Source organism: Myodes glareolus, chromosome 26, assembly GCF_982192425.1.
Source record: "Myodes glareolus chromosome 26, mMyoGla1.1, whole genome shotgun sequence".
In the NCBI taxonomy this organism is placed as follows: domain Eukaryota; kingdom Metazoa; phylum Chordata; class Mammalia; order Rodentia; family Cricetidae; genus Myodes; species Myodes glareolus.
The window spans coordinates 15,698,193-15,723,273 of record NC_142051.1 but is presented as its reverse complement, the minus strand read 5'-3'; the positions used below and the strand labels follow the sequence as shown (position 1 = coordinate 15,723,273).

Sequence of the window (25,081 nt, the reverse complement as noted above, 5' to 3'; positions counted from 1 at the left end):
CTGTGAGCCACCTTGCATTTTAATTCCATTTCTGTGACTGTCTGTTGCTTTTGTGTCACCCGTCATGATACGATTAAAAGAGCGGGCTGAGCTCTTTGTCGCTGGTTTTTTCATCGCTGTTTCTTAAGGTTTTGCCCTAAGACCATCCCTGCTGCGTGACAAATCACTGTGACTTGGATTATTTAGGGTTCCACACATTTACAAAGCGTAGTTTAGACTGAGCTTAAACAAAGTCCACCTTCTCTTTGAGACAAATGATGCATCAAACGTCTGGAATGTTCATTTTCTCATCATCAAGAATATTTTCTGATATTATTTCCCAGAAGGAGTGGAATACCTGTTACTTAATGAAATTCTTATAATACATCATATACACATCATGTGAACAGTGCTATAGCCCTTTAACATATTAAGTGATCTTTATAGGGGTACATATCAGCTTCTGTTATAGATAACTATATATATCAACTTCTCTGAGATATTATCCTGATAAGCTGAATCTGAAGATAAAACTGTATTTCAAAGGAAACAAATATGTGTTTCTTAGACCTCATTTGAAATTCTCCACTCTTGGGGAATTGAGAATAATATGTGTACATAACTAAAGAATAACACACAGTCTACCATGTGTCAGGAAATAGGTGTGTATTATTTAATTTAAGTATGTATAACATTCATATGACACATGCATACATATTTCTAACACAGAGCTATATTTTCCGTGTGACTAAATGCTTTGTTTGATCTATTAAGTACATTGGACTTTACTTTGAAGATAAAGGCTGATGTGGTGTATGGGTACAGTCAGAAAGGCAGGTGGACCTTAGACTTCATTTCCTCTTACCAAGGAATAGATTGCTCATGGAACCCCTGTATTCCTCAGCTGGAACCCTGAGACTGATCTTTCTTATTTCCTTCATTTTCCTTTTTTATTTTGTGCTCTTTCCCTCTATTTACATTCTTTGTTACTTTCTGTTCTCTTCTAACCATTTGTTCACAGAAATGGTTATAACCAAAAAGAAAGAAAGATAAGAGAAAAGAAGAAAGAAAGAAATTTAAAAATGACTGAAGATACAGCACAGTGGTAGAGTGCTTTACCTACTTAGTGTGTCTGAGGCCACACTTCTCAGAATAAAAACTGTTAAAAATCACAGAGAGTGTAGAGGCAAGTTTTAGTGCTGACAAAAAAAATAAACAGGAGTAAAAATTCTGCAATGGTTTCGTCTATGATGACTGAACTTCTCGTGGGAATTGACAAACAATGACCACTTCTGAAAAATTTGACTTCCTCTGCAACAGGAGTTACAGTAGGTACAAGAATAAGAAAAGCAACATGACTCTGTTCTCATACACACATACATAAAAAGATTATTAGGCAGTGAGGTAAGGGATGTAGCAGGTGGGTATCAAATCCTAAGAAAGCGAGGTGAGAAAGGGCCTTCTTCTGATTGTGTGATGAGAGTAACATACAGGGGATGAATATTTAACCTGAAGTCGGAGAAGAGCAGGATCATGCAATCACAGGAGAGAGTTTCTAGAAGAAAGGAACAATCCATTGTGTCAAACCTCTGCTGAGATGCTCTAGATGTCTAGTGCATGTGGCCCTGTGAAGGCCACCAGTGATCTTAGCAGGACTGGCTCCTTTTCATGCTTGGGACACTGTCACACAAGTGAAGAATGAAATACAGATAAAGTTAAGGTACAGGTTATGGCCTATCTGCTTGAGAATACCTGTGTGGATCGTTCTCAGGAATAAGCAATTATTTCTCAACTTAGGAAAGGAGCAACAGCTTAAAAAAAAAGAGAGATGCAGACTGTATGTTCTATTTTCTAGGAAGCTTGCAAATGTTTATATACCGGCAGGAATGATCCATTAGTGATGGGGAAACAGTGATGCAGAAGACAAGCGAAAGAAAGTTCTTGAGAACAGACCACGGGAACGGTTACATAAGTGAGAGGATTTGTTTGTGAAAAGAATAAGAAATAAGTCTTCCACAGGGCTGAGGGGCCATCACAACTTTGTATTCCCCGAGAATACATTGGAAACTCGTGAAATCTTTGCTGAGTAAATCTAGTAGGTATCCAACCCAAACCAAGGAAACTGTGAACCAAAGACGCAGAAAGCATGGAGGGGTGCAGAGTGGGCAAGAAAAATTGGGGAGCACTGTGACTTACTCATGACCCTTGGTTAGCTGTTGCTTGCTCTGTAGTGTGATCTTTATGATCCTAATCAGACACCTTTTTTTTTTTACTCAAACTGTAGCTTTTAATATGATAGCATAGCCTACATGGCATATAGTTAATTTGGCTTTAAATTTATTTAATATCCATTGTGTTCCCTTAATAAGGTAAGGCTCAAATGGAAAAAAATGTTTTCGACCTTACTAATTCATTTTCAGTTGTATGAAAGGCATCTAATTCATTTACCTAGGCCTGCAATTTTCCTTAGTTTCCAGAATTACTTTTAGCACTGATAAAAATTACTGATTGTATTAAAACAAAAGGCAGATCTCCAGACCACACATCTACTTCACCTTAAAGGCAAATGTGCTAGTGGACAACTGGTAGGATCCAGGTCATGGTTATATAGCCAAATGCTTACAAGGCTGCAAAATTATAAATTAACCAAAAAATATTGTCTATTTTTATGAGGTTTGTATACACTCATTTCTATTATATATGGTGGGGGGTCAAGAGGAATAAAAGACAGATTGTTTGTTATTAAACATGTACAAAATACATTTTGAACATACAGAAATCACAAGATGCTTTATGAAAGCCTGTTACTTAGTACTTAAGCTCCAGAATCTCAGACACCCAGAAGTATTAAAAACTCCAATTCTGTACAGAATAGACATCAAATAAGATGCTTTTGAAAACCAAGTATGTTTTGGAGTAGGGTGATGGTTTGCCTGATGGCAATGAATTCTGCAACTTTGCCTCTGACTTTGGAATATACTGAATGATAAATTTTAAAGTTCTCTTGTATATTCCTAGTTCCAATGCGGTGCAAACAGAAATGGTGTTTATACACACCCTAATGGAGTGTATGAATAATGAACGATGAGGCTATATTTTATCACACAGTAATAAAAGTTGAAAATAATGCACTCAGAGGAATTTTGATGAGTTAATAACAAACATATAAATTTACCCTCACATATTCACGGGATGAGAAGTGATCTCATTTATTCTAGCGTTATTGTGAAATTTTCATTCATGTCTTGTTAGAAAGTCATCTTTAGTTGACCTCATTTCTCCTTCTTATGTTCTGAAGCTATTTCAATATCCTAACGGTCCAAGTGAACTTTCTTTGGACTTCAAAAAATATTTGATCACGTTTCTAGTTTAAAAGGCTTTTCTGGACCAGTGAGACGGTTTGGTGAATAAAGCATTTGTCATTCAAGGATGAGAACTGAAATTGAAATCCACAAGAGGCAGAGACAGGGGACCACTGGGGCAAGCTGGCTAGCTGAGCTAACTGGAATAAGGTGGAGAGAGATTTAAAAGAAGGTCCTGATCAACTTCAGGGCTTCTACTTGCATAGGCACAAACACACACACGCACCTACAAAGACATGTGTGCACATACACTACACGTACAAAGAAAGAAAATTAGAAATAAAGAAAGAAAAGCTAAGAAAGAGAGGAAGGGAGGGAAGAAGGGAGGCAGGCAGGCAAGGAAGGAGGGATGAAGAAATGAAGGGATGATTTTTGGTTAAGGAATAGAAGTCTTAATTTAAGCACAAAACAAAGGGGGCTCTGGATGAGTGTAATTAATACTGCAAAGCTAATGATGAGAAACAGCTAACCAGTTGAAAAGTAACTAAGAAAATAGCCTTCTAGAGTCGGTAATATCCATAAAAGCAAAGAAACTCATATTATCCTACCCATTACAGCATGGCCATAAGACTTGTTTCTCTGCTTCCTGCCCCACTCCCACAATGCCCCGTGCACCCACTCCCACAGTGCCCCGTGCACCCACTCCCATAGGGCCCCTGTGCACCCACTCCCACAGTGTCCCGTGCACCCACTCCCACAGTGCCCCGTGCACCCACCTCACAGTGCCCCATGCACCCACACCCACAGTGCCCCGTGCAACCACTCCCACAGTGCCCCTGTGCACCCACTCCCACAGTGTCCTGTGCACCCACTCCCACAGTGCCCCGTGCACACACTCCCATAGTGCCCCTATGCATACACTCCCACTGTGCACCCACTCCCACAGTGCCCCGTGCACCCTCTTCAGTGTCCTGTGCACCCACTCCCACAGTGTCCCGTGCACACATTCCCACAGTGTCCCGTGCACCCACACCCACAATGCCCTGTGCACCCACTTCACAGTGTCCCTGTTTCCTCAGTTTTTCCTATTTCCTTCCCCTTGGGCAGGCTCTTTCATAAGAAACCCCTTAACCATTCATGGACATAGGGCTTTTTTTTGTAGCTCACAAGTCTTTGGTTCTGGCAAATCATTCTGAATCTGCATATGGGCAAACCATTGTTTCAAGGAATGCACATGATCATATCAAGCCTACATGCTGGAAACACAGAGTTGGAGAAATGTCTCAGTGGTTAAAAGCACCTGCTGCTCTTGCAAAGGACCCGAGTTCCATTCCCAGCATCCCACCAGGTGCAGGCTCACAACCTGTGAGTAGGCACAGTAGATACAACATCCTGGATAGGAAATGCTAAGGAAAAACATACAAGAAGAACAGCGACAGACAAGACAATATTTTAAAATAATCTAGTTATGCAGACCTCTGCAAAAATAGTGTTTTAGTGGAAACCTGAATTGAGTGAGACCCACTCCGCTGGGACCCACAGTATCTTAGGGTAAGTTTCTCATGGTGAGGGTACCCATGCAAGAGCCTGTACTAGAAGGGAAGGGAGGAGTGGAAGAAGGGGTTGAGGAATGGTTCCTCAGTTAACACCCTTGCTATGCAATCAGGAGAACCCGAGTTCAGATCCCTAGAATCTGTGTAAATTCGGGGTGGCTGTGGCAGCTTACTTAGACCCCAAGTTTTGGAAGGCAGATCCCTAGGATAAATTCGCTAGCTAGGCTAACCTTCTCAGGTTGCTCTCCGTTTGACTAATATACTGTCTCTCGGAAAGTATGGTGGAAGATTCATTGGGGAAGATTTATAACAGCAGCCTCTGACCTCCCTCCACATACATACACACAAACATGTACTCAACACATGTGTACCTATACATGTACAAACACATACACACATATGTACACAGACACATGCTCTCGTTCCACACAAATTTACTTGTGAAAAGAAAGAAGATACTGGAAATATGGGAAATGGCAGAGATAGAGGCAGGAGCTTCTAAGGCAGGGCTCAAATGGGGCCATGTCAGATTCTAATTTTATTCTGAATAAGTTGAGTTGCCCCCAGAGAGTTTTAAGATAGTACTGACATGATCTAATTTGTAATTTTAAAAAAATAGTCTCTCTGGCTTTGTGCAGAGGCCAAAGGAAGCTGGAAGCAGAGAAACCACCTAGAAGCCTGCCGCTATGATCCATGTGCTGAACCTGGGGTAGTGCTGGTTCAGGTTGCTGGAGGTGATTTTGATGTGAGAGTTTCTCAGAGGCAGGACAGACATTGGCAATTAATAGCAGGACTTAAGAAAAAGAAAGAATGATGCTGTGTTTTTGTTTTATTTAGTTGTTGTTTTTTTTTTTACTTGAACACTGGAAGACTCAAGGTGCCAGTTAGAGTGAAGAAGAGAAAAGAGGAAGGAGCCAATTCTGTGTGAAAGTGGGGAGCACAGGAGTCAGAAGAGTAAGGCTGACACCTGAATGGGTGTGCTGGTACCCCATTGGACAGGAAAACCTTGAGCTCAAAGGGAGGAGTTCCGGTTAGTTTGAGATGGTGGTTTGGAGAAGGGACTAACGACTGAGCACTGTGTAAAATCTGGGGAGATGAAGAGGGGAGATAAAAGAAGATTGAAAAGGACTGTTGAGAGAGAAGCAATGCAAAGAGAGTGTAAGGTCTTGGAGCCTAGGAAAGACCATCAGGAGAAGGGAGGAGTCATCTGTGAGGTGGCATGTGGATGCTGATGCTGATGCGGATGTGGATGCTGGTGCTGGTGCTGATGCTGATGCTGATGCTGATGCGGATTCTGAGGCTGGTGCTGATGCTGGTGCTAATGTCATTGCCAATGCTGATGCTGGGTCAACAGGATGAGAACGGTGGAGGTGGCAACTCATATTTGATTTCCTGGTAGCCAGTGCCCACAACTTGTACTTAGAAACTGCTCCAAATCAGAGTCCTTGTTTGAGCCTCACCAGTTCCTCACTTGCAGGGACATGGTGAAAAGTAAAACAAAGACAACAAAACAAAACAAAACACCTCATGATAAACTCCTGTGTCTCTCCCCTTAGTTTGTACCTGTTACCTTCCATGAGGAGTAGTAGCCTGCTGTGTTCTGCAGATGGTAATCATGCTAATCAATCAGAGAGAGAGCGCGCGCGCCTAAATACTGATGACATCCAACAGATTGTCTCACCTCACTCAATCCCAAAGGCACAAAGATTCAAGTAACTGAGTGATCTTAATATCAGCTTTTATAACGTCATGTTCCAGACTCAGAAAAGGGTTTCTGGAAGTCTGTAGTCATTGCCCTGAGCCTGCAGTTACTTGGGATTCCAGGAACAGCAGCTGCTGAGAAACAGGTCACCCCATGAGACTATCTCCCAGGCAGGTACAATCATATCAATAAAACTGCAGTGGCCCACAGGCTAGCTCACAGAGTCGGAACTGAGAATACGAACAGCCGGGCCACTAACCAAGGCTGCTTACTATTATGAGACCCCACCCCCACTGTCCCAATTCTTCTGCTTGCACCTAAATCTTATGTCAGTCCTCACAGGTAGACTGGGATGCCTAATTTGGGTCTTCACCAAGTGGCCATTTGGATTCAAATCCATTCCTGCTGTTTTCGTATCACTTTTTTCTGGATTTTCTGGCAAATGGCTGGGCCTGGGATGATGAGACATGATTAGAGCCCCCAGAATCAGCCCTCCGGCTTAGGACTCTAGCAGAGAAAAAGAAATGGAAAATAGTAAGTTATAGACAGGCAGACAGGAAAAGGAATTACAAACAATAAATGCTGCAACGGTTTCCCTTATAAAGGGTAACATGCGGAAAAGTAGCTGGCTGAGAAAGCCTCTTGATTTGCGTAGCTTTAGATGGCTCTTTGCTTGTTTTTGTTTTTTTTTTAAATCAGTCTCAACACTGTAGCCCACACTGTGGCCCAGGCTCTTCCTGCCTCTGCCCCCCACATGCCGAGGTGATGTATGTATGCCACTAAACCCCAATGACTTTATTTTAGTATGAAAACTGTCTCAGGACTTTTGAGGTATACCAGAAAGATCTAGTAGACAGATGCCAATCAATAACAGAAGAGAGAGTTAGCCAACAATTGTCCCCCATTGACATACCAAAGTTTATTTATACTTTGGCTATTGATGTTCTTTAAAGTTTCCTCTGGTTGTTTAAAAATAAAATTTAACCGATAAAATATTATTTTATTCACTGACCGCATTTCACTAAGATACATTTTTCTCAGGTGGAGAATTATTCGGTCAAAAATCATAGACATTTTAAGACTATTAGGGGTGCTCTGGTCTCTTAAAAATTGATTTACCTTACTAGCAGTAATGTATAAATAATTAAGCTTTATTGAAGTCTTACTCGAGGTATGACATAAATCTTTATGTCATTGAGGGATTCTCAAAGTGTTTAGGTACTCGTACCCTAGGAGAATGATCTTAGCGCTTACAAAGAAAATGTTTTCCTTTCCTTTGTTCTATCTTAATTATTTTCAAACTAGATAGTTCGCTAATAGAAATAATTATAATAATCATTTATTTTGAATCACGTATTAAACACAAATGGTATATATGGTAGGGAAAAAATAGTTTTTTAATCAGATCAGCCTATATTTGAGTCTCCAACTCATTACTTGGGCATGTAATCCGTCACTTTAATTTCCTCTTCAATACATATGTGAATATTAATCCCCATTTCCTAAGTAATAGAGTTAAAATCAGATCTATGTGAGACCCCTGTTACCCAGTTAGAAAATTATTCATGAACATGGTGTCACTTTGAAAAAAGTGTTTTTTTAAAGATCTTATAAATATACTATTTTCTTTTAAAGGAAAAAAAGGAAACATTTTTCTCATGCAACAGATCTTGTCCACAGTTCATAAAATTCTCACTTTACAGTTTTGTTAACTACCATGGGGGACACAAATCCATGAATTTCTAGGCTAGTAAACTGTTGAAAGGGCGAGCACCTGGGGGGTCTCCCGGGACCGCACCGGCTGTGGCTGTAGACCAGGGCTCAGCAGTGTCTCTAGAAATAGCAGCCAGTGAGCGCCAGGTGACTAAAGGAGGCTTCAGCTCTGCTCCCAGGCTTTGTGATTAGGCCAGCTTGCAATGCTGAGGGAATAACAAGAGAAATACAAATGGAAGTCGGATCCATCACAACATTCGGTCAGTTTCCAATCCGGTAAGAGGATCCTTCAGGGTGGGTAGAGGGTGGCCGGGGTCATGCCGTGAGGTCCGGAGGACAAACATTGGGATTTCTGTCAGTGGCTGTTTAAGTGAGTTAGCAGAGACCCTTTTTGATTCTCAGAAAAACAGATTTAGCCTTTAAGTCTGAGATGGAAAAAAAAAAAAAACCCCTATGCAGTTATTCAGTGTGTCTTTACAGCACTGACTCACCAGCCTCTGGAGTCTCGTGCAAAACCCACAACCACCTCCAAAGAACAGGATGGCAAATGTACCCATTTGAACACAACCAGAGATTGTGTTAGAGTAAGCGAAGCAGACATTTTCTCTGCTTTGTTCAGTGTATTTACCACAGTGACATTTGGGGAAAGATGACCACATTTATGATAATTAGAAAAATGAAGAAAAGGTTACAGTGAGCTGAGCTAGGAAATCTAGACAGTTTTACAACGAGGGCCCCTACCTTTACCTGCAGACTTCACTAAAACGCCAGTCAGTGTCTTCTGTTGTGATCCGGTCAGGGGACTGAGGAATGAGTGTTTTTTATATGAAATGCCCTGGCCTAGTTCTCAGCTGGGAGCGGAAGCTCCCCCGTTTTCCTTGAGTGAACCAGGAACCTTGGCTTTCGTAGCATTCACAATAATTTTGGCTCTAATTAAAATTTAGCTATGATTTCATTAGTTAATCTGCATAGAAGGAAATATTCTCAGATAAAGAGAATCTCACAAAATGTTTATACAGATTTGTCTCAAAATATATTTATTGAATTCCGCCTGTGTTCTTGGCACTGTGTGCAGGGTCTGGGTATATAGAGATGAAAAATGAGAATCTCGTTTGAATGTGCAAAATAGTATTAGTGTCTCTGGTACTGATATAAAGTTATGGACAATTTTGATTTTATCTGTGGCCCTTAAGAATAAACAACAATGTCAAAAAGTAATGTAGTTGGTATTTCCATCCATCGTTATAATAAAATTGGATGAACTTCCTGTGTGATCCAATATTGCAGAGTATAATCACCCAGGATAGCCCAGATAAATCATTTGACTCAAGAAATCAAGCTCCATTTCCTGTAAAATACAGGACTGCCAGATCTTTTTTTCTTTTGAGTGAATCTCTACTATGAAACAGGAGCAGATAATAAAGTCAAATCAGGGCCAAAATCTCAATGTAGCATTTGAGGTTCAGCAGCCAGATTTTAGAGAAAGAAAAAAGAAGGAAGTTTTCAATGATTTTTCTTTTAATGTCTATCATACACACATAGACACACATTTATATATAGGTTAAATGTATTATATATAATATTAAATAAATGTTAACATGTTTAATATGAAGAGGATTAGGTTTAGCAGTCAGATTTTAGGACAAAGAAGGGAGTTTTCAATGATTTTCTTTTAGTGTCTACCATATACACAGACACACAAAAATTTATGTATATATATTTAATATGCAGAGGGTTTATTATCTATTTAATACTTTTACTTACTAGATAGTAAAGCTCCAGACAAAGACTTTTTAATTTCCAATGCCAAAATACCTTACCCTACAGCTTCCACAATCTTCAACTTATTTTTTTAAATAATCACCATGAATCAGTCAGTTAATAATTAATGTTGACGTGTACAGTATAAGATTAACCATTTCTATATTTAGTTGTAATAAGGAAGAACATGTTACATATAGCCTCTTTGTTCTTTTGATCAATGCATTTCCTTCTCTGGGACAATTTAATAATTAAGTCACAGATAGAGCAATCCTAAGAAACATCACAGCCTCAGTCCTACTAAGAGGGGAAAAAAAAAGAGTTCCACTGTAAGGATTAAGATGTACTAAGATGAAATTGGCACAGTCATGCTGCAGATAAAAGCTTTGCTGCAGACAACAACACTCAGAATCCTACTTTTCTAGAAATGAGATGTCTCTGCAAGTGCTAATCACAGAAATAACAGTGTGGGAAAATTACGTGATTATTATTATGTTACCATCTCCTTCTACAGATAAAAGAACCATGGGCGTACTAAAACTTAGCCCACACTCCATCTTTATTCACTTTAAGTTACGCAGAAAATTGTCAATGCCCACTGTGACAGAAAAATAATCAGGATTACCGAGGACAGTCAACCATAGCATTTTTAGTTGCTTCGCAAAAAAAAAAAAAAAAAAAAAAAAAAAAAAAACCACATGCCAATAGCCCACACTTCGTCTTTATCATGTTTCTTGGAGAATCGTGTAACTCACCAGATGAAGGAAAGCAAAGCCCTCTGACCCTCACTGAAGTGAAACATGAACTCCTCTGTGGTGGGAATCGAGAGAAAAGAAATGTGTGACATCCATCCGTGCAGGGTTAGACTCCAAGCCACTCAGATGTGGTTTCACAGATTGTGTGTGGTCTCCTGCCCTTTTGTGGCTCAACTTTTATATGGGATCACTTGCAAGTCTGGAAATAATAAACCCCTGTTGCCTGAATACTGGAGCGTTAAAGAGAAAAAAGGAGAGATAGCCATCTGGCTCTTTTACTCATGTCAAAAATAAAAGCAGCAATGGTCAGTGTAAATTAATAATTTCTTCATTTTAATAAGAAGGTATCTATATATTTCCTGGCTTAAAACAGCCCCAGTTTCTGACTAGAAAGCAATTTTCTGGAATGTTTAAGGCTTATACCTCGCCTTCTCTCGTGTTGGAGGTCGAGATGGGAAGTCTCATTTGTCCTTTTTGAGATATGCTCTGTGAGTGAGGCAGGCAGAGCAGGGATAATCAGAGATTTTTATCCTTTCTTTGTTCAGTTGTTTGTTGTTTTTGTCTTTTTGTTATCGTCAGAGTTTTGGTGGGTGGTTGGTTGGTTGGTTGATTGGTTCGTTGGTTCCTTGGTTCCTTGGTTGCTTTGTTGGTTGGAACTTAGTCTCACTCTGTGGCTGTAGCTGGCCTGGAATTTGCTATGTAGATCAGGTTAGCCTTGAACTCACCGAGATTCTTCTTTGCTGGGATTAAAACCTTGTGCCACCACACCTGTCAAGTTTTATTGTCTTGAAGAGGCTCATCCTAGAAACCTGAATGTGTCTGACCTTGTTTTCCCAACAAGATTTGTCTGCACACAGTTTGTCTGCCCAGAGCCCCGTTTCCACTCACACTTTGACTGCTATCCAGAGTGAGAAATGCGGAAGGAACAAGGGGAGTAGAAACAACCCGAGGGAGATTGAAAGAGGACACAAGGAATAACAATAGGTTAAAATAACAACACAGAAGAGGAAACATAATCAGGAGGATGAAAGCAGAAACTTCTGGTAACTGGAACGTACAATAATGAGGCTTGAAAAGCCTGTTGAAGCAAGTGACTTGCTCTTACGTTCACTGACTGTACGCAGGATAAATTTAAACACGGTTAAGTCGCAGCTTTTCTTCCATCTTGAGTTTTGTATTAAACCTCTATCTCTTGCGCCCTCACTCTTGCCGTGTGTGTGTGTGTGTGTGTGTGTGTGTGTGTGTGTAACTTTCTACAAGTTTAGATAAATACAAAAATCACAAAGCACAAAGATGGACATATCATAAGAATATGCGGTATAAATTCTGTAATTAAACAAGCTCTTTCTCCTCCAGTGAATATGTACTCAAGAAGGTCAAGGTTCTCACCACTTCGTGATTTTTAAAAAATAATTTATTATGATGATAAAGACTACTATAATTATATACATTTAGATTTCAGGGAAATGTATACAAAAGGTCTAACCAGTAGATTGAAGAAATCTTTGGAGGCAAGAGAGAAGGCTTATCACAGGGCAATGAGTGAAAGAGGGCACTAATTAAGAGGTGAAATTAAAGCAGAGGAGAGAGAAAAATGAAATAAAGAGGAAACTAGGTTATACAGGGCTTTCCAGATGAATCAGCTAAGGGATTCTAACCTAAGTTGCTAAATTTGGATGATTTTTTTATTGGCATTTAATTTGCCGTGGGAGAAAAAGAAGCAAGACGAATATAAATTTAAACCAACAACTCTAAAGACTCTGCCATACCCTACTGAACTGGCTGAAGTATGAAGAGAGGTGGAGAGGCCAGAGTCTGCAGACCTTCCTAAAGTCTGATATTCTGACTTATATAAAACAAAATGCAGAATTTTCTGGCAATGAAATCATTTGAGTATTGTGTTTTCCTCTTTTCTAATTGCCTGATGGACTTTCAGCTAAAACTCCTTGATAGATGTGAAAATCAATCAGAATAAAGTGGCCCAAGGCAATCAGGCCGCTTCCTGCCCTGATGTTATTAATTGTTCTGGTCAATAAGCTTTGGGCCTCCATTTGAGCAGTGAAGTCCCTGCTCCATTTCTCTTTGTTCTGAAAACCCAGAGAAGAATCTCACTGAAAGAATTGTTTTCAGTGTTAATATACAATAAACTCATATTGGTAAAAGCTAAGTCTACCGAGGTCTGTCATCTTCCAGTTCTAGCCATTTTTATTCCTAAATTTTTATGTGTTTCCCAGAGTTTTAAAAGTTATTCTCAGAAGAAATAATGCATGTATCACCCCCATTTGATACATAAACTCCTGGAGAGTATGGGTTCAATAGAAATTACCCATTCCAGTTTGACCTCAAATCTTTCTCATCATCCTGTGTTCATAATTATAATTTCTTGATGCAGAAAACTTATTTGGTATTTGCTTACCAACCTGCAGCTTCTAAACATGGAAGCATAATTATTTGTTAAATTATCCCGCCATTTCCAAAGCAGACAGGACAAAAGCTTCTAAATGTGTAAACACAGAAGTCAAGAGAATCCTGCCCCATGTCTTACATTCCTTTAACAAACAACGAATTTATGTCTGTCTGTCTTCCCACTCCCTACTGCTCATTACCTGCATCATAATTTGTGTTAACTAAATAGCAACGATTTGCTTTATTTTGTTATGTGTGTGTGTGTGTGTGTGTGTGCGCACACACACACACACACACACATGCGAGCCTATGTGGGGGCATGTGTGTGAACACACGTGCTCACAAAAGCCAGGTGATGGTGGATTTTTTGTAGCTATCACCATGAGTAATGGTGAGCCACTGGGTGGGGTGCTGGGAACTGAACTCCAGTCAGCAGAAAGAGCAGTACATACTCATAACCACTGGGCCACCTCCCTAGCCCCAGACACATGAATTTTGTGATCCATAACTACAATAGAATTTTTACGTCCAAAGCCAAAGCAACAGGAATATGGAAATACCATTAAGTTTGCATGGAAATTATTTTCAAACAGTTGTGCACTGGCGTGAGAAGAGAAGTGGGGAAGATCTAGGAGGAGTTGAGAGAAGGGAAAATAATCAGAATATAGTGTGTGAAAAATCTATTTTGAATTTAAAGATAGAAAATAAGATTACCTTTGGGTCTCTCTCTGCTTCTTTTAAATACATAATAGTCAAAGCATCAGAACTGTGTTATTATATATAAAATGTGAAATATCAATTCTGCATATTTCTGAAGTGCCTATTTCTCAACTGAGCAGAACTGGCCTAGAGCAGAGTCCTTTTTTTACATCACCCTTCCTAAGCCTACCACGTAAGTCACCTTCTTTCACTCAATAACAGCACAGTGTTGATTATGATGGTTCTTATTCTTTAGCTGCACAAAGATTTATTCAATGTCTGACAATGGGGGAGATGGCAGAGAACCAGATAGACAAGGTCCCATATAATAGAGTTCTATTGAGAGAATATAAACTAGTAAATACAACATGTTGGTTAATGATAAATACCATCCAGAAATAGAATAATGTGGCAGAGACCAGCCACACTGGAAGGCTTTTCTGAGGAAGTAAAATTTAAATAGAGAGCTGAAATACCAGAAAAAGTTGTCACACACTAATGTTGGAAAATTTTATAAGCAGCAGGCAAGTTAAGGTCAAGACCATATGGTCAAAATGCTCATAGTTTGCTGAGGCCCTGTGAGGATAGAACGACCTGGGTGGGGAATATTAGGAAAGAATCAGAGTCAACAGGGACCACACCAAGAAGGCCTGAAGACTCACATAGTGAATATAATTCTAAATATGATAGAAAGTCACTGGAGGATTGAGACAGAGACAGAAAAACAGAGAGAGGCAGACTAAACTCGTGGATAAAATAAAGTATGTTAAGACATATGCAAAAGACAAAGAAACTTTCAAGAGAAGTTTTACATATGTCATTCCGTTTAGACAATGGAGAGAATCTCAGTCCTGTGTAGAAGTCAAGGTTCCACTCTTGATGGTGGGGTTCAATTAAGCAGTTCACCTACCTAGAAAATCATAAAGACCAAGATGGCAGAAAACAAAAGATAAACCAAGCTCATCCCTAAATAAGGCTAAGGAGACACGGAGGCAGAAAGAATATAAGAACCAGAGGATCTGGGGGAAGGCTGTGAAATTCTGTCTTCTGGACAAGATATAGCTATAACCCTTGTGAATTCATAGGGTTACCTGCACAAGACAACAAAAACTCTGGGACAGATGAGGTAGATGATGCTCAAGCCCCACCCCTTCTGTGGAGCCCCTGGCCTGGAAAGTTTCTGAGGAGAGAAAATCATTCTTTTCTGAGAACGGAGCCATGGACAGGATTCCTACACTACAGTGGGTGGCCCCACATCCAAACACATTGGGGCAGCAGTAACTGGATTTAGTGACTCAGTGAGTTGAGAGAACTCCTGTTGGAGTTATATGGCAGGAGTTGGGGGGGGGGTGAGATATTGGGAATGTATATGACTATATTTCATCATACACCATGTGAAGTTCTCATCATACACCGTGGAAATGTTTAAAAGTTAATGAAAATACATTAGAGAAATTGAAACTACATTAGAAACTAAAGGAAAGGAAAGAACAGAGAGAACAGGATAGAAAAAAATGTCACCTGAATAGAAGTATGCAAACATCTAGCAAGGAGAATATATAAAATACTGTGGTTAGAAAGAAATACAGTATATAATGGCTCAATTGGTATTTGAATGTGAGACTAAAATATTTAGAAGCAAATCATCCACATGTAGTGCAAGAAAGAATATTTCTGCAACAAAGTCTAGAATCTATATATTTCAACAAAATTCTGCATTATAGGAACTATGATACCAAGGAAACGCTGTGAGAAAGTTGTGTCTGTGTGTGTGTGCTTAACTTTAGAGATAAAGGCTCTTATGAGATTACAGGCAGAAATCAGTAAGCTATCTACCAGAAGGCTAGCCTCAACTCGGGATATATTTTACAGTAACTTCCATTGCCAGAAGGCATTGGAGTAATAGCAGCAGGTTTCAAAGGCAAAAAATAAAAATAGAGATTGAATTAAGAATCCAATATCCTGGCAAGATGTCATTTGTTACTAAAAGCATCATAAACATAATTTCAAAGATAAAATGCCTCCAAAAGGATAGGACGCCTGAGCCTCATTTGAAAGTAACAGATACTGAAATTCAGCTATATAAAAGATATATTCAAATGAAGAGGAATGGTAGAATCTTTCTAAGAAAGGAACCATGACTCAAAAGAGAGGGACCAGCCCTTTGCCAGCTAGGCATATGTGAATTGACACTACACAGTGGGGGAAAAGAATAACATATTTACAAACTTCAGGTGTGACTACAACGTATGGAGTGTAATGTATGTAATAGATAGGTGGGGGAGGTTCAGACAGGGAGAGCACTCAAGCTTGGTTAACCAGAGACCATTTAAAAACTGAGAGCTCTTTTAAGTATTTTGACTATAATTGCAATTGACCGGACTAGCATTTTGAACATCATTATGGTGTTCATAATGAAAAATTAATTAGATGGGTAAAGGCACTTTCTATCAAGCCTGGTGACTTGAGTTGAATTTCCTGGAACACAAGGATGGGAGGAAGCAAAAGCCAACTGAGGCCGAGTGTTCTTCTGACCTCTACACACCTCCATGGCATGATTGGGCATGCACATGTGCGCACGCGCACACACACACACACACACACACACACACACACACACACAGAGAGAGAGAGAGAGAGAGATGATGATGATGATGATGATGACAGATCTGAACTAAGATGATTAAAATATAGATGAAGATAAAGTGGCTGGTCATTCAGGGGAGATTGAGAAAGGACAGAGAGATGAGATACATCTGACAGCAGCCAGCAGAATAGATACTGCCAATTCGCTGTCGTAATAATGAAAAATATGAAAGAAGTCAGTAAAAATGACTACCAAATATGAAACTTCATCATATAAAACATGAAAAGAGAAGACAATTTAGTTGTGGGGAGAGAGAGGAAGAAGTGACTGAGTGTCTTAATGTTGGGTTAGAAGCCCAGGTGGAAATCTAGCAAGACACACAACAGAGAAAACTAGAAATGTGGAATGCCGATGTAAACAGAAGCAAATGGCAAACACAGAGCGGTAAGACAGGCCTGAGTATTCCTACACATGCTTCCAAGGAACTGAATCTCTCTGCTCAGAGAACTTCAAAGACACCACAGAAAACATTGTTCTGGAAATCACTTGCCAATACAAATTCTAACCAAATACAGGAGTTCAGTGACTGAGAATGGAGTCAGGAATAGAGACTTACTGAGACCAAGAAGGGGGTGCTTAACAAAGTAGACTTCTTTGCGACTACGGGGAGACAGAATTTCTCTCAAGGATTTTAGGGACTTAGTACCCAATTTTCCCTTATGTAATATGTTAGTTTCTGTGACTATAACACATATTAAAGAAAATCAACTTTAGCAGTTTCAGCCCATGGTCAGTTGGCCTGTTGCTTTGGGGCCTTTGGTGCAGTGGTATAGTATAAATTACTCAAAACCTGGAGACAGTAAGTAAGCAAAGAAAGAGAAGGGGCTAGAGCTTGGGGAATTCCTCCAAGGACACCTCAGCTTGATCTAACTTCCTCCCACTAGACTCCACTTATTAAGGCTCAGGACCAGGTCACTAAATCATTAGCATGTGGCCTCTGAGGGACATTTTAGATACAAACTCATGAACACAGCAACTGTGTGAGTGACTGATTGCTATAAAATATCTTAACGTTCCCATTTAGAATTTCCATTTCTCCTTGAAATGGAACTCTTTAATCATAGAAACAATCAAGTGGGTCTTAGAATTCAGACTAAAATATATCGTAAGCTATTTTATGGTAACTTTAAAATGAAGCTATAGCCTTATTATATGCCCTGGAAATTTCTGCTTTTTCTCATTCGAACCTGTATGCAACAGTACAGAAGGGGCTAAATGCTTCCAACACCTATTCAACAAAGACGTAGGTGGCATATATCCATTAACTACAGGAAGCCACACCCCTCTGCTGTTTGAAATAAAATTGTCAATTGGTTAAGAATCATTTCTTTTTTCCAAATTTGTACTCACATTCTGTCTGGCATGTGTGAGCACCCCAAATAAACATATATCTATTTAATCTATACTTTAGCATCACTTAGTTTATGGTGTTACAGTCAGAGATCCATGCATGCTCTGTGGAATCAATCCAAGTCCTTCAGACAAGCAGAGATCAGAGGCAAATTATCCAAATGTTTGCTGCAGCAAGTCAGAGGGTTCTAATTTCAGCTGATTACCTCTGTGCATTTAGTTGGGTCATTCAAATTTCTGGTTCAAAGGCACAGCTTTTACCATCTTACAAAGTTGTTTTGTTGAGTGATTTTAATCTTGAGTTCCTATTTTACTTCCCATTTGAGACTTTAATACCGTTTCCACAGTGACAAGCCTCTGTTAATCACAGCCCTGGGAATTGAGCTCTCAAGGGTTTACACAACCCCCTTGTCTCTCAGTTCCCAGGGTTGATTGCAACTCCAAATCCTGCCCTTGGGGACCAGAGACAGCGCCTGCCTACTCAGCCTGCCTGACAAACACGGAGGGCAAGCCAGAACTCAGTGGCTCCTCTTCAGTGTTTCAGGGATGTTAGCTGAGACTTCTACCTTCAGTCATGCAGAGGACAGACGCAGACAGCTGGGATATAGTCTCTGAGATCTAGCAACAGCTTCCGTATGCTGGCAGTTTACACTGTAGGCTTTAGGAGGAAAGGAAGTCTCTGTTATTGAGAGCTATCAGGTTTTAGTAGGTAGAAAAAGGAATTATGCTTGCAACTATAGACTAACTCTAAACCGAAAGCCACCACTGGTATCTATGTTCTACTGGTCCTGGAAGGCTTAACTCAAGTTTTACTTTCTATATTAAATCATTATTGACTTACCGGAAGCAGCTTTAAGTGATTAAAAACACAGTAAATGATAATACAAACACATACAGATCACTGCATGAGCTTTAAATGTTTTATTTTTTAAGTTAGGTATATACGCATGTATCTGTGTCAGAGTATACGAACGCGAGTGAAGTGCACAGCGAGGCCCGAAGAAGCTAGAGTCACAGGTGATTTGACTTGGATGCTGGGAACCAAACTTGGGTCTCTTGCAAAAGTAGTACACGCCTTTAACTGTTGAGCCATCTCTGCAGCTGCCATTACATGATTTTCATGCCATAAAGAATCACTCTCTGAACGAAGAGGGTCACTTCTTATTAAGACAGAAGACACAAACCCCAAGTTCAGTAGAAACTGTAGTGACAAGCTGTAGTGAAGGCTCCAGGGGACAATGCTGTGGGATAATGCTTTGTATCCTGTAAAGATTTGTCATTCTTATTGATTTAATAAAACACTGATTGGCCAGTAGCCAGGCAGGAAGTCTAGGCAGGGCAACCAGACTAAGATAATTCTGTAAAAAGGAAAGGCAGAGAGTCAGTCACCAGCCAGATGCAGAGGAAGCAGAATGGGAATGCCTTACTGAGAAAAGGTACCAACCCATGTATCTAAACACAGACAAGAATTATGGGTGAATATAAGTTGTAAGAGCTAGTTAATAATATACCTGAGCTAATAGGCCAAACAGTTTATGATTAATATAAGCCTGTATGCATTTCTTTGGGAGTGAATGACTGCAGGGCAGGGTGAGACAGACTTTTGTCTATAGAAAAATCCTTTTTAACTGTGGCTGTGTTCTTCAACCACTCCCTTCAGCCTACCCAGGTACTGACAGTACCTTTACCTAGACTGAGATCAAGATTGCACACCACTTTTAAGTTAAAGTGTTTCACTAATGGCTCTGTCTGACCATCCAATCAGTTCTCCAAGAGTAGCTCTTCTCAGGGGTGAACACCCAGGACTCAGCTGAACCTACAATTTGCATAGACTTATAGCCAGAGAAACCGGCAAAAACATTGAGATCCTTAGTTAATTCCCTGGCTAAAACCTGGCAATTTCTTTTCTAAGAATTCTGACTTGGTCCTTACGTGTAGTTTAATTTTATCCCCTCAAAATCCTTATGTTGGAGTTCTAACTCCCTAATACCAAGAATATGAGTTTATTTAGAAGTAGGGTCATTGCAAGTGTAATTATTAAAGTTATACAAGAGTAGGGAGATCAGCCCTGATAGAAGGAGAAAACTGGACACAGCCACTTAAAAAGAGGAGAAACTCAGAACAACTGTGATGCTTCAGACAAAAGCTAGCACTGCAGGGCAAGCAATACCAAAAATTGCCCCCAAACAATGGAAACTAGAAGACATGGAAGATTCTCGCTTGGAGACAAGTGAGGGAACAAGGCTCTACTCATACTTTGTTCTAAACTCTTATCTCTGCAACCCCAAGACAACGTATTTCTATTCTTTCATAATAGATAGCATGAACACAAACGTATGAATGTTTTGAAAGTGTTGCTGATGGTGTTAACACAGCTTTTCAGACCATTTCTGATGAAGTTCTCCTTTTGCCTTCCCCAGAAGTGAGCTGATGCTTGTTACCTTGCAGAATCTTTTGAAACCTGTGCTCTGCTTCAAACCTCAATTTGCTCCTCTCTGTAACAAGATAGAGGGCCCCCACCCCTATGCAGGCATTAAAATAGCCTAAGGTAGAAATGCAGTCTAGAAAGTAAGTGAGCCTACCACTTTGACTGGGACCCGCTACACTTGTTTTTATCCCCAAACTGTTAATCCCTCTGTGCCTGTCGCATCGAGCACTTGTTGTTTCCAATCATTTTGCCTCACGAGGTTTGTACGCAGGGAATATATTACTTCATAGCAGGCCTACAAATTCTTCTTTGTATGAATGATGGATGTCATTCCATCATTCCCTTTTTAAAGTCAGTTGAGAGAGTCTCCCCTTAAAAGATTCCTTACACTAGAGTAGATTATAGATGCGAAGCAATCTCTTCAACAGATGGATGGGAAGAACCATACAACAGTTAGACATGACCTACTCTTCTCAAAGCAATGAACTCAACAGTAATAGAATACAGGAAATGCATAAATTCAGTTTCCCTTTCTTAAAAGTATCTATCTTGAATCACTATGAGGCAGGCTTTTAAAATCTCTCTCTCTCTCTCTCTCTCTCTCTCTCTCTCTCTCTCTCTCTCTGTGTGTGTGTGTGTGTGTGTGTGTGTGTGTGTGTGTGTGTGCATGTCACTTTTGTGTACGTGACTAGGAAGGCCAGAAAGGGGTGTGGCAGAAAGAGGTGTGGGATCCCTTGGAGCTGGAGTTATAGGTGGTTGTGAGCTGCTGATACAGATGCTGGGAACAGAAGCTGGGTCCTTTGGATAAGCCTGAAGTGCTTTCCTCTGCTGAACCAACTCTTCGAGCCTCATGGTCCAGTTTGGAAAACACAGTAAATTCCTTCCCGGTTTAAGTACAACAACAGCACTGCTGTCTTAGGCTGTATGACTACTATCACAAGGTGGTTTGTAACTCTGGAACGCTTTACTGTTTAGACTTGTTAGGTGTGTTTCCCCAAGCGATGAATGAGCACAGTCTACCTTAGATCACATCATTAGTATCACCGGCTTCTCCACCAGAGTAAATACATACTGCGCCTCAATTTGTTTGCCTGGCACTGGCAGCAGATTGCTATATAGAGAAACTGCCAGCTCAAGCCTTATGAAACTTACATAGCATCCTTCTTGGTTACTTCAGCTTGGAAACAGGCTTCATTCTGCCATCTAAAAGAAGAGCAAAGCATAATTAAGAGCAAAAGCTTCATTAAGCCATATTGCAATGGAATTCATTTTAAAATGACCATTTTACTTATGTTTTTAAATAACTAGATGGATTGTTTTATGGCATTATGTGCCGTGTTTTAACCAATACCATGTAAAACTTCACATCAAGTATGTCTCTGATTTTATTTGTATCAATGTTAGCACCTGAAATGTGAATTTACAAACACTCCCAAACTGTTGCAGCCGGTTATAAGTGACAAACTGGCTGTCCAAAATGCAATGGTCACTTGAGCTTGTGTATTTTCTGTCTTTGTTTTCCAGACACTGCAAATGGATATAACCAAGCTGAACATAACCTTGCTTCGAATCTTCCGCCAAGGAGTAGCGGCAGCATTGGGACTCTTACCCCAGCAAGTGCACATCAACCGTCTCATTGTAAGAAGCACACTTTCACATTTTCAGAATTCAAACTGGCTTTTCATCATCAAAGTCTCCATGACTGATGAGTCTACCATGTTACCTATTTTTGTAGATACGGTTTTATTCAAGCATGCCATGTCCACTGGTTCACGTGGTGTGTGTGGCTGCTTTCACGCTAACAGTGGTGGAGCTAAGCTGTTGCAGCAAACAGGTTGACCCATAAAGCCTAAACAATTGACCGTCTGGCCCTTTACAGAAAATAGTCTACCAGCCTTGTCATTGTTCAGTAGTAGCTCCCCTGATAGGTGTGAAGAAAGGACAAGATTACTTACTCCAGTAACCTGATACAACTCCCAAAATATTGCCCAGGAGAATGGGACATTGTGAATCGGGATTCCAAACGGTGTTTACTAAAGCCCCGTCAAGTTTATCAATGGGATGGGTGCTGAAGGCACAAAACAAAGCGTTGTGTATGAAGAGAAAAAAAAAATGAGCCGATCCCTACCCCAGAAGCTCCCATGGAAAGCCAAGAAAAACCTAGATCAGCATATGAAGTGGGGGTGAGGAAAACCTAAGAGATCAGGGGACCCACTGTATAGGGATGAGTGTAGAGCTGTCCGTCACCCACATTCATTCTTTACCCCATTTTCTCCCTGTCTGGAAACCTGGATGTCATGAGCTGCATGTTCTCACTTGCCTTTGAAGACTGGTGTGAGCCAAGTGGATAAAATAGGCAATTTTAAATCAGATGTTTTTGTATTTTCCCTTTCTCTTTTGTAAAAAGCTAGCTGTCTAAGGCCCCCATGATAGAAACTTTGGGGTGCTGCTATAAAATGGGCCCCCAGTTAAGAGCACTTACTACTCTTGTAGAAAACCTGGGTTTGGTTCCCAGCACCCACGTGGCAACTCACAACTGCCTGGAACTCCAATTTTAGAGAGTTTAGTGTTGTCTTCCGACTTCCACGGGCTCCCACACACATACACACATAACACACACACATACACACACACACACACACACACACACACATGTACACACACATTAAATGCTTAAAAGACCAAAAATTTTCATACAGCTATAAAAATCCTTCATTCCTCTCTTATTGGGAACAAAACCAAGAACTAAATAAATACTTTTATTGCATTAAATCGTCTACCTTGTTCAAACTCAGCTTTCCACTCTACCTGCCTACCCTTTCTACTCTGCCTGTGTTCTCAGGTATGGACAGAATTTGTTTTGAGGGTGTTTTATATTTCTTTTTATTTTTCCGTGGGTAAAAGCTGAGTTGTTTCATTTCCCATAAAAATATTTATTCTAAGTCAGCTATTTTCTGAGTCTGAACAAGTGTTTTAAAAGTTTAACCACAGAAGAGAAAACACAACATTTTAAAGTTTCCTTTAAGAGTAAATGCTGGGGGCTGGAGAGATGGCTCAGAGGTTAAGAGCATTGCCTGCTCTTCCAAAGGTCCTGAGTTCAATTCCCAGCAACCACATGATGGCTCACAACCATCTGTAATGAGGTCTGGTGCCCTCTTCTGGCCAGCAGGCATACACATAGACAGAATATTGTATACATAATAAATAAATAAATATTTAAAGAAAAAAGAGTAAATGCTGCCAGTTGTGAGAAAATGAGAGACACTGAAGGCCTCTGTCATAGCCCTTGTCCCCAAATGAGAAATAATCTAAACAGGAAGCCATGGAAGAGAGTCCTTAAAAATTAGGGATGCTGAAGTGTAGCTCTTCACTGTGGAAGCTTCTGGTGGGGCGGGTGTAGGGCAGGGCGGGGTGGGGGGAGCCTCAGCTATCTTTAAGAGGCTGGCCTCTGGAAGTTTGACCATGTTCCAACGTACTCATTGTGGACGACGCAACATAGACTTGGCTTCTTTTTTCTTTTTCTGTTTTTGAAGAGGAGGGCACAGGGGTGGGAGAGTGGACCTGGGAGGAATGAGAAGCAGGTGTGGTCGGAGCACACTGAGTGAAATTCCCAAATAATCAATAAAGATATTATGTTGAGGAGAAAAAGGGTAAAGACTGTGCTGGGCGTAATGATGCCCACCTGTGATTCTGGTAGCTGGGAGGTAGAGGCAGGAGGACCTTGAGGTTGATAACAGGCTTGGATACATAAAGGAGTTCCAAGCTAGTCTTAGATACCTAGGGAGGAGACCTGATGTCAAGAAAATTTAAAAATGGAGTCAATTATTATGTCTAAGTCATATAGCTCAGGTGAATAGATATTAGAGATATCTTGGCTTTGGATCTAGATTTATTAAATGCATTATGAACAAGGGCAGAATTTAAAAGTCTGTCAACGTTAAGGTAAAGAATGAGGAAAGGAACATCAAAGCTCATCTGGTGAAATATGAAATTTCGCATTCTGGAGTGCTAACTAAAGACAGGCCTTTTGAAAATTTTATACTTCACACTGGCTACAGTAATTCTATGAGTGATTAGTCAAGCTACATCGCTCTCTGGCTTGACTTAATTCTCAAAACCGGACGTCAGTGTTTGTAAAAAACAGGTGAACATTTCCCCCACCGTTTTCCGATTGTCTTTAACATACCCCAATGGTGTTCACCAGGAAAAGAAGCACCAAGTTGAGTTGTTTGTATCTCCTGTGAACCGGAAACCGGGAGAGCCGCGAGCCCTGCAGGCTGAGGAAGTGCTACGTTCGCTTAACGTCGATGTTTTGCAGCAGAATTTACGGCAGTTTGGAATTACAGACATCTCCCCTGAGGTATGGCATTGTACGGAGAAGTTCATTTAAAAGAAAAAAAAAATCTGCATTCAGCAGGATTTGCTAATCCAACCTGTGAGGCTTTGAGACGAAAGCCCTTAGTTGCCTGTGGATTTTTTTGTTTGTTTTTTTTTTCAGCCTGTAGATTTTTTTAAAAATATTTACTTATTTATTATGTATACAGTATTCTGTCTGTGCGTATGCCTGAAGGCCAGAAGAGGGCACCAGACCCCATTACAGATGGTTGTGAGCCACCATGTGGTTGCTGGGAATTGAACTCAGGACCTTTGGAAGATTAGGCAATGCTCTTAACCTCTGAGCCATCTCTCCAGCCCCCCAGCCTGTAGATTTTAAACCAGCAATTTTCCTAAAGGTCAAAATCCAGTACACTTCACAGTTTCTGTGTTTTCCTTAAGCAAATTTACC

The 25,081-nt window shown here is 40.3% G+C and overlaps 1 protein-coding gene and 1 long non-coding RNA gene across 6 annotated transcripts in view; one reads left to right on the top strand and one right to left on the bottom strand.

Moving 5' to 3' along the window:
* Window positions 1–25,081, top strand: part of Ptprr (protein tyrosine phosphatase receptor type R) — a 235,498-nt gene that overhangs the window by 108,696 nt on the left and 101,721 nt on the right. For 3 of the 5 annotated variants that reach the window (XM_085683131.2, XM_048418575.3, XM_085683130.2), the window contains exons 3-4: window positions 21,820–21,933; window positions 24,500–24,655. In XM_085683131.2, coding sequence (XP_085539257.1) covers window positions 21,820–21,933; window positions 24,500–24,655 — 270 coding nt within the window. Of the gene's footprint in view, window positions 1–8,363; window positions 8,526–21,819; window positions 21,934–24,499; window positions 24,656–25,081 lie in introns of those variants that run through there. The other 2 variants (XM_085683133.2, XM_085683132.2) reach the window with 2 other exon arrangements.
* On the bottom strand, window positions 6,490–24,595 carry LOC125389872 (uncharacterized). Its single transcript, XR_007228548.3, has 4 exons — window positions 24,482–24,595; window positions 21,448–21,498; window positions 8,311–8,455; window positions 6,490–7,043 (listed from the first exon to the last, which is right to left on the bottom strand). It is a non-coding gene; the product is annotated as an uncharacterized LOC125389872 (long non-coding RNA).